The sequence below is a fragment of the Psammomys obesus genome, unplaced genomic scaffold (genome assembly GCF_907164565.1).
Source record: "Psammomys obesus unplaced genomic scaffold, mPsaObe1.curated_primary_1811, whole genome shotgun sequence".
NCBI classification, from domain to species: Eukaryota; Metazoa; Chordata; class Mammalia; order Rodentia; family Muridae; genus Psammomys; species Psammomys obesus.
Genome location: NW_026585587.1, coordinates 5,375,899 through 5,388,767, shown reverse-complemented (window position 1 = coordinate 5,388,767; position 12,869 = coordinate 5,375,899). Strand labels below are relative to the sequence as shown.

At 53.7% G+C, this 12,869-nt stretch overlaps 1 protein-coding gene across 3 annotated transcripts in view; it reads left to right on the top strand.

Moving 5' to 3' along the window:
• Coq8a (coenzyme Q8A) overlaps positions 1-10,195 on the top strand; it is a 30,500-nt gene extending 20,305 nt beyond the window's left edge. For all 3 annotated transcript variants that reach the window (XM_055609052.1, XM_055609057.1, XM_055609048.1), the window contains 11 exons: positions 2,046-2,120; positions 4,832-4,954; positions 6,529-6,614; positions 6,741-6,881; positions 7,243-7,324; positions 7,448-7,541; positions 7,723-7,864; positions 8,054-8,161; positions 8,277-8,342; positions 8,535-8,621; positions 9,382-10,195. In XM_055609052.1, the coding sequence (XP_055465027.1) occupies positions 2,046-2,120; positions 4,832-4,954; positions 6,529-6,614; positions 6,741-6,881; positions 7,243-7,324; positions 7,448-7,541; positions 7,723-7,864; positions 8,054-8,161; positions 8,277-8,342; positions 8,535-8,621; positions 9,382-9,669 (1,292 nt within the window). In that variant the 3' untranslated portion in view covers positions 9,670-10,195. The remainder of the gene's footprint in view (positions 1-2,045; positions 2,121-4,831; positions 4,955-6,528; positions 6,615-6,740; positions 6,882-7,242; positions 7,325-7,447; positions 7,542-7,722; positions 7,865-8,053; positions 8,162-8,276; positions 8,343-8,534; positions 8,622-9,381) is intronic.
• Positions 10,196-12,869: the final 2,674 nt, after the last annotated feature.

The window sequence follows — 12,869 nt, the reverse complement described above, 5'->3', positions numbered from 1 at the left end:
TTATTCCGGGTTCATAGAACTGGGGAGGCCAAGATCATGCCTGCTGGCTGGGTAAGCTTGTTTTTACATCCTGGTCTGCCTGCTGCAGGAGCTTGCCCCTCCATTGGCAGCCCCTGGGCATGGTGCAGCCACTGAACAAGCTACTGAGGCCCTCTTCATAGGGTGTTTCTTCAGGCATTTGTTTAAGAAGAGTCTCCCCATTGTAGAGTTTGTACTTTGCCTGGGAACCCAGAGACGGCCAGGAACAGTTGGACACAGCACTAAGTCTAGCCAGAGTATGTTTAGGAGGGCCCTGAATGTTGTACGTTCGGCTGGGCAAGCTGATGGCCTGTGACGTCACCTGCCTTTACTGTGGGCTTGTCCCAGGACTTGCTCTAAGCAGGAGGGACTCTCGGGGACCCTGGTGAAGGTTAATGTGGCTGTGCCCCCTTCTTTTGCTAAGTTAGATGTTGTGCTGGGTAGGGTGAGGAAGATAGGGGGTGAGGAGTTAATGTTTAACCGGACTGTAGCTGCAGTGCCCAGTGCCCTCCAGAGTGGCAGGGATGGGAGGAGTGTTAAAGAGAACAGACATCCCAGTGTGCCAACACGTCCCTGGCAGGATGTTTCCGTCATGTCTCTGGGCATTACAGGAGCTGTTTCTTCTTCCACTTTGGCTCGTCCTACCCCTCAGTGTACCACGCAGGTGCCTTTCCACAGGGTATGAAGGTAGTGCACACACCCACAGCTGGAAAATGCCTTTACTTTTTATATTGGTTTCTGCTTTAGGTATATTGGGTTAAATACAGTAGACTCCATTCTCCATGCTTCTTCTTGCCTTTTTTTAATGGCCTCTGAACATTTAAAGTCATGCATGTGTTTGATACGAGACCTCTTTTGTCATCACTGCCCTGTTTGGGAAAAGCAAGCGTGTTTGCAGTGCCGTGGACCTGAAGTGTGTGTGGGCCCTGTATGCCCTTAGTTCTCTCTGCGCACTCTGAGGCAGAAGCTGCTTGCAGGATAGCCAAAGCAGAGCGTGCGCTCCACCTAGTGGCAGATAAGATATATTATCAACGGTGTAAAAGAATTACCTTTTAATTAAAAAGCATTTTAAAAATTACTTGAGTTTTTTTTTTCTTTTTCTTTTTTCTGAGACAAGGTCTCACTCTATACTCCTGGATAGCCTGGAATTTGCTTTGTATCCCTGGCTGACCTTGAACTGTGGCAGACCTCGTGCCTCTGCCTCCCAGATGCTGGGATAACGGGCATGTGTAGCCATGCTCAGCTTAAATAAATTTTTTTTTTGATGATTTTCCAGTAAATCCAGTGTTGTTTTTTTTGTTTGTTTGTTTTGTTTTGTTTTTTTTTTTAACGTGCTATTATTGTAGAAAGGCCAGAGAACAGTCTCACTCACCTCACGCTGTCTCTGAGTGGTGTGCCTACTCTGGGCAGCCCTTGAGAAGGGAGCTCCCAGGAAGGCATGGGCCCTAGCAGGACTCCCAGGCTTTCTGCCTGGCCTTGAGTACCTGCTGGGAGGGACGAGCCAAGGGCTACGGTTCTCAGTCCCTGCCAGTGCAGCCAGCATGGCAGGAGAGATGGGCTGGGCTCTGTTCTGGCTCCAGAGCCTTCAGCTGGGACACCTGTGTTTTTGCTGTGTGGAACATTCCAGCCTTACTGCTAGCTGTTTTATATTGCTACAGTGGTGACTTAGGAAGTTCAGGACTCCTCCTGATGCCCTTGCAGACTTGAGGTGCGGGGTTGTCTCCCATGGTCTTATTACCGGAAAGTGGCCCACACACCAAGCCTTCTCCATCTTCCCATTTGTGCTGCTCCCTCCCAATATGGAGTTTGTGTTCCCATGAGTGTGTGGTTGTGCAAGGCGATGTGCACTCACTGGAGGCAGGTACCCAGAGCAAGTGTCCTCAAACCACCAATGTGTGTTCTTAATCCCTTTCAGTGCTGGCGTACCTGGCGAGGCCCGGCACGCTCCAAGTGAACCGCCTGCTGCTCTCCAGGCCTGGTGGCTGGGTGGTCCTGGCCGCTCAAGTACCAACCTTCTTACCTTTCAGGTTTGGCTGTAGGTCTGGGCTTTGGGGCCCTGGCTGAAGTCGCCAAGAAGAGTCTGCGCTCCGAGGACTCCACAGGTGAGCAGGGCCCCGGCGTAGGGAGCGGTGGTCAAGCCTGCCAGCCTGCAGGCCGCCTCTGTCCCAGGAGCGCCAGCCACCGAGGACCGCCCCATGTCCCAACTGCAGGAGCCCTCTCAAAGTTTAGTTCATGTGGGCAGTGTTCCTGGCGTTGAGCGACTGCTCATCTGGGTAAAGAGGTGGATGGTTGGAGGTGGCTCCTCCCTTCTGCCCCAGCCGATTCCCCAGCCCCTTCTGGCTCTGGCCAACCACACCCGTGCTGCCACCAGCATATGCACCTCCATAGTCACTCACTACCTGCATGCCCTCCTTGTGTTCCTGTTCTCCCTTCCTGCCCTGCTCCCGAGAAACTTGTGAACGGTAGTCTGGCCAGGTTGGATGTGCAGGGCTCCCTACTTCCTGTGCATCAGGATACAGGCATCTGGGTCAGGCACACTGTGTACTCCCTCCACTGACCATGACCCAGAGAGGCCTGGTCCATTCCAGAGACTTTGGCCTCTGAGACAGAGATCATACCTAATCTCTTTTCTCGGCCTCCCAGGGTCAGGTCGTTCAGGCTTGCCTGGAACACAAGTTGAATGGCCCCTTGAGGCTGTACAGGCTAGAGAATATTCTGCATCAGGCTGCAGCAAAACCTAGGGGTGTGCTAATGCTGGCATGCTGGCATGTGAGCCCCTCTCTGAGGGTAGGTAGCCAGGAGTTTACCCAGCAGAACCATTAGGGGTCCCTGTTAGTGGATTTCCCAAAATGTATTTGAGGTTCTGGGCTGGGTGCCCTCTGCCATGGTCCTACTCAAGTGTCATGACGCTCCCTCGTAGCTTTTACCCCTATTCATGGGGCCTCTTGATGGCCACAGTCTTTTTGGGACCCTGAGGGGGTGTGCCAGCTGCTCAGGCAACACTTGACTCATGGGGCTCCCTCTTCTGGAAACAGGGCACTGGCATGTTCCCACAGACCCCGGTCCTAGGATGATGGATACCTTGTGTGTCCTTGGAAGGGGCCCAAGAATGGGATTTAGCCTGGGTATTTTTAGTGCTGGTGTCGAAGTACTTTGGGATGTGAAGCCTGCTTCTCTGGGTAAGAAGCTAGCTTTCCTAAGACCCAGCACCCCCTGCCAGGTGCTCTCCACCCTACCTCGTCTCAGAGGAGAGAGCAGGCAGCGTGGCTCCAAGCACATAGCTGGAGTCCCGTCAGGGGCTGCAGTGACTGAGGCTTAGGTTCCATTAGCCCTGCCAGTAGGTCCTGAGGCTTTGGTCTAGGGTAAGTGGCCTTGGGCAGACAGGACCTGCTTTGGCCTTTTAATACGCCTAGCATGCCTTGACCTTGAGGATGCTGTCCAGGCTAGCAAGCTCTGCCCTGGGAGACCCTGTCCTGCATTGGGCATGCCCCCACGGTTTTGGCTTGTCCTGGCTGGCCCAGGTCATTCTGGATGGGGATGTGTCTCTAGCCTGTGACAATCAGTTCATGCTGGGGAGGAGATGCCTAGGAGAGCCAGTGGGGCCAGACACCATTTCCAAGTACAGGAGACGGGGACTCAGCTGAGTGTGGTTTATGTACAGGTGAGGGGCAGTTTGCCTCCTTTGTTCTGGAGTTAGTGGCCTTGCCTGGGTTTATGCCCTCTCCTGTCTTCCTAGCCTTGAGTCCTAGGGCCTGGGGAGGACAGGGGAAGGCTGCTCACTCTTGGCTCTGCCTTCTGCTATTGCTAGGGTCCCTTCTAGACTCACTTGTCTTGGATTGGTCCTACCCCAAGGTTGTAGCTAGGTCTCTGGGCAGCCCAGATTTCCTGTGGAATGACCTTCCTACCCTGCATATCTTGTCCTCCTGTCTAGACTGAGGAGTGAGCTACGTCTGTCACTGGGGCTGAGTGACTGAGGGCTCTGTAACTCTCCTCCCATGGTAGCCTCCTCCTCTGGCTTGCCAGAGCAGGCTGGTGTTTGCCTGGCATAAGGGCAGTTGTTAAGTCCTTGCCCTTGGCCTTCCAGGCCTGTGAGTACATTTGAAGGAGCTGCCAGGTGCTGAGCAGCCTGGAGGTGGGCTCCTATGACCCAGCAACTCCTAGAAAGTAACAAAAACCCTGACTCTCGCAGGGCCAGGGAGGACAGAGGGACCTAGAAGCATAGACCCCCCGTTTGGGCGTGTTCCTACCTTTTCACAGGGTGGATTTGATATGTGGGCAGAAGCGACGATGCCCTTTGGCCACACTGATGGCTGGCAGCAGGATGCATTTGGTACTGTCAACTCCCTGGAGTCATCACCCAGCTGTTGCCATTACCCTGTGTACTGGAAGGGGGTTGTCAGTGGGCCAGTTGGCTGTGCCAAGCTGTGGGGCAGAGGAGAGAAACAATACCCAAATACTGTGCTGCCCTTGACCCTTGAGGATGGAGCTATTCCTGCAGCCAAGACCCATGTGGCACGTGCACGATCTTCTGGTGATCAGAGACCCTTCAGCCAGGACAGTAGGGTAGAGGCTTGCCTCCTGTCTCCATGCTGCTAAGGAGTCTCCTGCCAGGCTTGCCCCACTAGCAGGGGAGGCCTCCCTGGCTTTGAGGGGCCATGGAGGATGTGCATAGGGACTTGAACTTTCCTTGCTGTTTCCATGGACACCAAACAGTTGTATATATTGCCCGAGTCCCTGTGCCCCGGCATTCTGAAGGTTTCTCCCAGTCACCCTTCCTGAACCCTGAATATTTGCTGCCCCTCCTGTCCCACAGGGAAGAAAGCCGTGCTGGATTCTAGCCCCTTCCTGTCAGAGGCGAATGCAGAGCGCATCGTGAGTACACTGTGCAAGGTGCGCGGGGCAGCGCTGAAGCTAGGCCAGATGCTGAGCATCCAGGGTGAGTGGAGGGCTCGGCTCCTGTTTGGCTTGTGGATACCAAGGTGGGGCTAGTGGCAGAAGGTGTAGCGAGTAGGGGTGGGAAGGAGAGCTGCTGTGGCAGTCCTGGGACATGGAGAAGCTTATCATCTTCAGCGGGAGCCAGGGCTGTGTATCTTGCCTCTTGTAGGGGTTTTGAGAAACTCAGAGGCTGTCTCTAATTTCAGCATGGCAGCCTGGCCCTGCTGTCCTGCCTGCTGTGTTAGTCTCTGGGAGCTAGTGGGGGAGCTTTCAATTCAGCTTTGGGGACCACCATGCGATTTCAGAGAGAGAAGACTGGGCTGCCAGAGTGAGGGGCAGAGTTGCATTAAGGGAAGTCTTGGGCTTCCCAGTAGCTCAGAATGGGCAGGTGTGAGAGCAAGGTGGGCTTACCCCCTTGACCAGGTTCAACTCTCAGGGTGGTGTTGGGTGTAGGGCACTGCCTGGAGGCCATGTCTCTGGGCGTAGACTTGCTGCAAGGTGTGTGGACAGCACATACGTGAAGCCCAGTGATGCTCACACGGGGCGTGGTATGGTATGGTGTCTGAGAATTCAAATGAAGGAAAACTCAGTGGGTTGCTAGGGTCAGGAGCTATGCTTCAGGGCCAAGAGCAAGCAGGATGCAAGCTGTGAAGCATGTTAGGGCTGTGTGGGTGTCGCACAGCCGTTAGCAAGCACATGGGGAGGGTAGGACATTGCCTTAGTTATTTGTACATTGCTGTGGTGAGACACCATGACTAAGACAACGTAGAGGAGAAAGAGTCCGTGGCCACCACGGGGGGAACATGGCAGCAGGCAGGCATGACACTGGTGCAGAAGCTGAATGCTCACAAGCATGAGTGAGAGAGGAGAGGAAGAAAAGGAAGGAGGGGGGAGAGGGGAGAGGGAGAAGGGGTGGGGTGCTGGGAGAAAGAGAGGTGACAGGAGGGGAGAGAGAGAAACCCAACTGGGAATGGCTTGGGCTTTTGAAACCTCAGTGACACACCTCCTAATCCCTGATCTTTCCCAACGGTTCCACCAACTGGGGACCAAGAATGCTAATAAATGAGTCTGTGGAGGCCATTCTCAGTTAAACCACCCAGACATGTGTTCATGGATAATCCATGCCTCACCATGTTAGACAGGAAAGAAGTGCATAGCGAAAGGATCGGTCAGATTATGTGCAATCTAAATTTTCTCTGTTAGTTAGAAAAACGTTGCCTCCCTGTCTGGTCATAGGGATGGGTTCAGACCTCTAGCTGCTCTTCTGGGGAGGGGAAGCTCTGAGCTGTATATAAAGGTTTGTGCCTTGTGTTGGTTGCTGTCTTACTAGTGTGCCCATCCCGGCACAGAGGACCTTTGCCTCCATTAGAGTCCCATTCTGGAGTCTGTGCCAGGAGGAAGCTGAGGCTGCGTCTGTCATTGTATCTGAGCTTTAGGTCCTAGGGTGAGGGAGGGTAAAGCTTGGTGCCATGTCCTACCCAGGAGGCCACACTGGCAAGTGGTACCTGGGTAGCCTTGTTATGGGGTGCATCTCTCCCTGATGGAAACCTCACTCTGACCTCTCTCGTCTTCCAGATGATGCTTTCATCAACCCTCATCTGGCCAAGATCTTTGAGCGGGTGCGGCAGAGTGCTGACTTCATGCCACTGAAACAGATGACGGTGAGGCTGGCAGGAGGGAGGGACCCTGGGGATCTGAGGACCAAGGCGGGAGTGGGTAAGCTGAGTGCACTTTAGGGAACCCCAGGTAACCAGGCTGGGACCCTGTCTTCTCTGGCCTCTTTCCAGAAAACCCTCAACAACGACCTGGGCCCACACTGGCGGGACAAGCTGGAGTACTTTGAGGAGCGGCCCTTTGCGGCTGCCTCTATAGGGCAGGTGCACCTGGCCCGAATGAAGGGCGGTCGTGAGGTGGCCATGAAGATCCAGGTAGCTGGTCCTGTGTGGCATGTGACTGTCCTCACAGGACTTCAGAGGCACTGTCTGTCTGTAGCATCTGGCTGCACTGGGTGCCAGGAAAGAGTTTGCTAGATGAGGAATTAGGGGCGGGGCTGTTCCCCGGCATTCTTGGGGCAGGATGGCCTTTTGGGGCCTAGGCTGGAGCCAGAGGCTTTTCCTGGGGATAGATAGGGTGGGGAGAAATGGAGAGCAGGGTGGTGATGGGTTAGGTCGTGGCAACCTTGTTTCATCCACGCTGAGGGCTGTATGCGGTCAGACATGGCTGAGAAGCTAGTGGGCAGGGATAGCCTGGCCTGCTGTTTCCCCAGTAACTCCCCTTCCCTCCTTGCAGTACCCTGGCGTGGCCCAGAGCATTAACAGTGACGTCAACAACCTCATGGCTGTGCTGAACATGAGCAACATGCTTCCAGAAGGTCAGGCTGGGCTGCAGGCATGAGGTGGGAGGGGAAGGGGCGGGCACAAGGATTGGGTCCGGGAAAGCCAGGGGAAAGGTCTGCAGAGCCACCTCTTCCACCTGATGGCCCTTTCTGTCACAGGCCTGTTCCCCGAGCACCTGATTGATGTGCTGAGGCGGGAGCTTGTTCTTGAGTGTGACTACCAGAGGGAGGCTGCCTATGCCAAGAAGTTCAGGTGGCTCCTGTGGGGTCCCTGGGAGGCTGAGGGACACCAAGGGGCCAGGAAGGGTGGACGGCCCTGGGCCAGGGTTTGGCCACATCCATTCCCCCCCCGCAGAATAGGTTTTCCCCTGGTGGGCTCTCCATTTGGGGGCTGTGGAGGGTCCAGACTAGGTGTGAGCTCCCTCTCCACACAGGGAGTTGCTGAAGGATCACCCCTTCTTCTACGTGCCCGAGATTGTAGATGAGTTATGCAGTCCCCACGTGCTGACCACCGAGCTGATAACAGGCTTCCCCTTGGACCAGGCGGAAGGGCTGAGCCAGGAAGTTCGGAACGAGGTGCGCTCATGCTATGCCAGCCTGCGTGCTGGGAACCTGGTGGTGGGAACAGGGACCCTAAGCCCTCCCTGGGGAGGCTGGACAAGGGGCAATGAGCGCAGCCTTCTGTTGGGGCAGTTAGGGTGGATTCAGGAGGCAGATTTTAGAGATCATGAAGCAGTGTGACCCAGGTCTCCACCCTGTCCCCAGATCTGCTACAACATTCTGGTGCTGTGCCTGAGGGAGCTGTTTGAGTTCCATGTCATGCAGACTGACCCCAACTGGTCCAATTTCTTTTATGACCCTCAGCAGCACAAGGTAAGGTGAAGGTTAGCAGCAGAGACCTGTGGCTCAGGCCCGGAAGAGACCCCCTCTCACTGCCCTATGCACCAGCACCACGGGGCAGGGCTGCAGTGTTGCATCTCCATTGTAGGTGGCTCTCCTGGACTTTGGGGCAACTCGGGAATACGACAGATCCTTCACTGACCTCTACATTCAGGTAAGAACAGGAATGGGCCCTGGCCCATGTATTTCAGAGGCCAAGAGCCGATGCTGGGGACTGAAAAGTGTGGAAGAGCCGCCTGGAGCTGGGCACAGCCCGTCATGTCCGCCCAGCTGGCTGTGACCCCAGGCCAGGGGTTGGAGACACTCGGGAGGGTTGTGGGGCAGGCTGGAGCCTCTGTTCTTCCAGGTCATCCGGGCTGCTGCTGACCAGGACAGGGAGGCCGTGCTCAAGAAGTCCATAGAGATGAAGTTCCTAACTGGCTATGAGGTCAAGGTGAGTGAAGCACCCAGGCTTACAATGGAGATTCAGGCTCAGCTCCCTGTAGGCATGGCTGTGTCTTCCCTTGGCACCTAAGAACCAGTGGCTCTCGGGGGGGGGCCCTTGGAGGCCTCTCCCTAGTAGGAAGTGTGTATTGTACAGCAGGACTGTTCTGCTTAGGGTTTACCAGTTGGTGCTGCCTGCCCACCCTGGCCACCAAGAGGTAGGGGCTGGCCTGCTTGGGTGGGCAGGTTACCCAAGCCTTTAGAGCCTCTTCACCCAGCAGCTGTCAGGGAGCTGACCTTCCCTGACCTGGGTTCACACCATCAGGATGGGTGGCCCTGCTTCATCTCCTTCCCACCTGCCAAGGTGACTTATTTCCTCTGTGCAGCTAGTTTGGTTTGATCCTGGCCCACCTGCCCCTTGCCCCTCCAGTGTTCTGCTGGTGAGGGCTACTTTTCATGCACCCTCTGTCTTGAAAGTGCTGCCATGTGCTAGGATCTGGGCACAACAGTGCCCAGTGGCCGAAGCCTGCTTGAACAGCTTTGTGAGGATGGAGTGAATGCTGTGGGAGGGGAGGAGGCCTCTGCGCTCTGCCTTGTCTCACATGTGCTCCTGGGTCTGCCTGCTTGCTGGGGGTCAAAGTTACCTGATACCACTCTTCAGGCCAAAGCTGTCCTCCAGGCCCAAGCACTTGGTGCTGAAATCAGGAGCTATGGAAGGACTGGGCTGAGGGCTTCTGATCCAGTCATCTCTGCCCTTCCTCTTGATGCAGGCTATGGAGGATGCCCACCTAGATGCCATCCTCATCCTGGGGGAGGCCTTTGCCTCAGAAGAGCCCTTTGACTTTGGCACCCAGAGCACCACTGAGAAGATCCATAACTTGATCCCCGTCATGCTGAAGCACCGCCTCATCCCGCCCCCGGAGGAGACCTACTCTCTGCACCGAAAGATGGGCGGCTCTTTCCTCATCTGCTCCAAGCTGAAGGCTCGCTTCCCCTGCAAGGCCATGTTCGAGGAAGCCTATAGTAACTACTGCAGGATGAAGGCTGGGCTGCTGTAGGCTAGGCATGGACCAGGCTGACGAGGGGTCACGCTCCTTCAGGCTCAGCAAGGCAGACGGAGGATGTTCAGAGGGAGCCATGCCTCCAGGAGTAGGAAGAGAGCTCTGCAGAGACCCCAACTGCTGCTTCTCAACTGTCAAGACAATAAGGCAGGCTGTTTTTGCCATCTCCTCCCTGCTGTGGATGCCCACAGGGACACGGAGCAAAGTAAGACTAGACCCCATCCTTGGGGCCTCGTTGGCCATGCAGAATGAATTCTTGTGGTTCTGGGTGAGCTTGTGTCCCTGCCCTTTGCCATCCCAGCCCGTGGCCTGGAGCTCAGGACAATAGGGCAGCCATCCGAGCCCCATCTCAGCATGGACAGCAGACCCTTAAAGCAGGGCTGGAAGAGCAGCAGGATTCCGGCATGTTCCAGGAGAGGTAGTTGCCATCCCTGGCCCAGGGGATCAACAGAGGCTCTGTTCGTATGTCTTGAATTACAGTCACACCTTTTCGTTCAATAAAGAAGTGTGTTGGGGACTGCCATTTCTTGTGCGCTCCGTGAATCCTGGGAATGAGGTGGCCCCACTTACGACCTGAGTGGTATACTCTACCTGTAAAGGCCTCTGAGCCAGTATATCGGTTGCTCTTGGTGGGGACAGGCCATGGCAACATGGCAGATATTAAGAATTGCTGTGTATTCGTATCTCTGACTCAGGGCATTATTGGCACTGGGGATTGAGTCCAATGCCTTACAGAAGCAAGTGCTCTACCACTGGGCTGTACCCTTAGCCTTTAGACTTTTGAGACAGGATCTCATTACGGTGCTTAGGCAGGCCTTGAACTTGTAATCCTCCTGCTTAGCCCTCTCCTCCTGAGTAGTTAGGCTCACTAGTTTGAGCCACGAGGTTTCTTAGGCACTTTAGAGAAAATGAGCTTCTGGGTTCCGTGGCCACTTAACAGTAGACACTAAGTGACTAGGCTGGGACAGGAACAAGGTGCCCTTTAGGTCCTGGCTGGTGGCCTGGCTAACTCTCACCCCTTTACCACACTGGGCTCACCGTGCTGCTAGCGTTGTATGGGAACATGGTGTTCTTGTCCATTTCTTTGTGGAAAGTTTGCCAAGTCAAGTCCTGGTCTCCACAGACGCTGCCTTCGAGGCCCAGTGGGACTTGTGGACCTGCAAGAGTCCCAGTGGCTAGGAGGGTTGTGAGGGACTTCAGTTGCAGTTCTAGGGCCTTACCTGTGTGCCAGCTGCACCATTCTAAGGCACCAAAATAGGGATCCAGCTCTTCAAAGTGTCTGTCTGGCCACAGGCAGCAATCAGGTTGCTCCGAGGCTCACACTGCAGACAAACCTGAGACTGAAGGCCTCCGGAGTGTGGCTCAGGAGCTCCAAGTTCCAGATCAAACCCCGGGGCCAAACTGACCTTTGTCTTTTGGGATACAAAGAAGAGGTCCATACAAACATGAGAGACCTCTGAGCCAGGGGCTCCTCATACTCTTTACGTAGGGGAAGAAAAGGACAGAATACTCAATCCTAACAGCTCCTTATTTTATTGCAGTACATCAAAGTCTGGTTAATTGATACCAACATAAAATATTGGTGAGAAATCCTTTGTTACATTTTTGACTATCCCACCTTAAATAGTTCTGTGCAAAAGAATCCATGTCATAGTTTGGTAGCAGACACTCAGGAAATTCCCTAAGACATCAGGAATGAAACCAAACCAACCAAGTGCCTAGAGGCCAAAGCATTATCTTCCCTTCCACACACACACTGGTCAGCATCATATTCTAAACAAAAATGATTACACCGAGGCCATGCAAAACTGTACAATAATATTACAATGAGAAAAAAAATCCTAAAAATTTATAAAATAAATGGTATTGTACTATCAAATAAAAAGGCAGGTCATTTTGTTTCCAATGGCATCGAAGCTGACTTGTGGTCAGTGTCCTAAAACTTGAGAAGGGCCCTGTGTGGTACGGTCACTGGGACGGGAGAATGTGGTGCTGGCACTGGCAGGAGACACACTCACTGTAGCAGGGCTCCCCAAGGAACTCTGGATTTGTGACGGCTAAGAGTTTCAACAGGGAATGAGCCACTCAAGGGCGCAGTGAGATGCTGTGCGGCAGGGCCAGGGAGGGCCGGAAGTGGCCAGTGGTCTTGGGCAAAGTATGACCTACATCAGGGTGTCACACTGTTGGAAGTGCAGCTGTGTTGGGGGTGGGGGTGGGACTAGGTCTACTGAGCTGGGGGAACTGAATCTGTGGTCACTGCCAAGGCTGCATGTGGGCTTCGGCACTTGGGAGTTAGTTGAGTGTGTCCTAGCTTTTCTTACCGATACCTGAGGTCCAACACAAGCCCGCTGAACTTCCCTAGAAATAAGTGTGGCCATTAAGTAACAAAATGACGGGCTTCTAGCATGAAAGAGGAGAGGCTGAGGAGGAGCTGGCAGGAATGATGGGAGTTTCAGAAGCGCCCCCTTAAGCTTGGCTTAGGGATTCACTGGAAAGTCAGGCCTTTTGTTATCCCCCCGGGTCTTAAAGCTGTCTTCACTGGGAAGGAACGCAAATGGCTAAGCACGGGGAGTGTACACATATATATTTAATACACATATTTGTATATATGTATATAAATATATATATTTAATACACATGAAATCTGCTTTAGCACTCATTGACAAGGAAGGCTTTTGTTTTTGGCAACAAAACAAGAAACTGTAATATATTTTGTATACCCACCCAAACCCCACATAACAGAGTAGTCAGAATTCAAAGGATAAATAGCAAACAGGCTGGACATAGCACCAAGCACTAACCCATAGACCCTAAGCCAGAAATGCTTCTAAATCCCACCTCCCTCTTTTCCCCACACTTCTCCCACACACTTCAAATACCTTGCATGGGGTGGGTAGAGAGAGAGAGATCTCAAAAAGGGCCTGAGGCCTTTTCTCTGGTCTTTGTTATTGACTGCTTTAAGGAATCTTTGTTTCTGTCTCCTGGAAGCCTGTTTGCCATCTGTCCCATCCTCCTCCATAGCTTCTGACAGGAAGGCCAACAGGCCAATAGATGAGTCCAATAGACAGTTGTTATGAGGGACTCACTGCAGTGGAGCTGAACTTTAGGGAGGTTTAGACTGTGACTCTAGAAGGGTCCTTTTACAAACAAGCACCTGTAGGCAACAAAAATTCACAATTGGTTGTCAAAGCTACAAC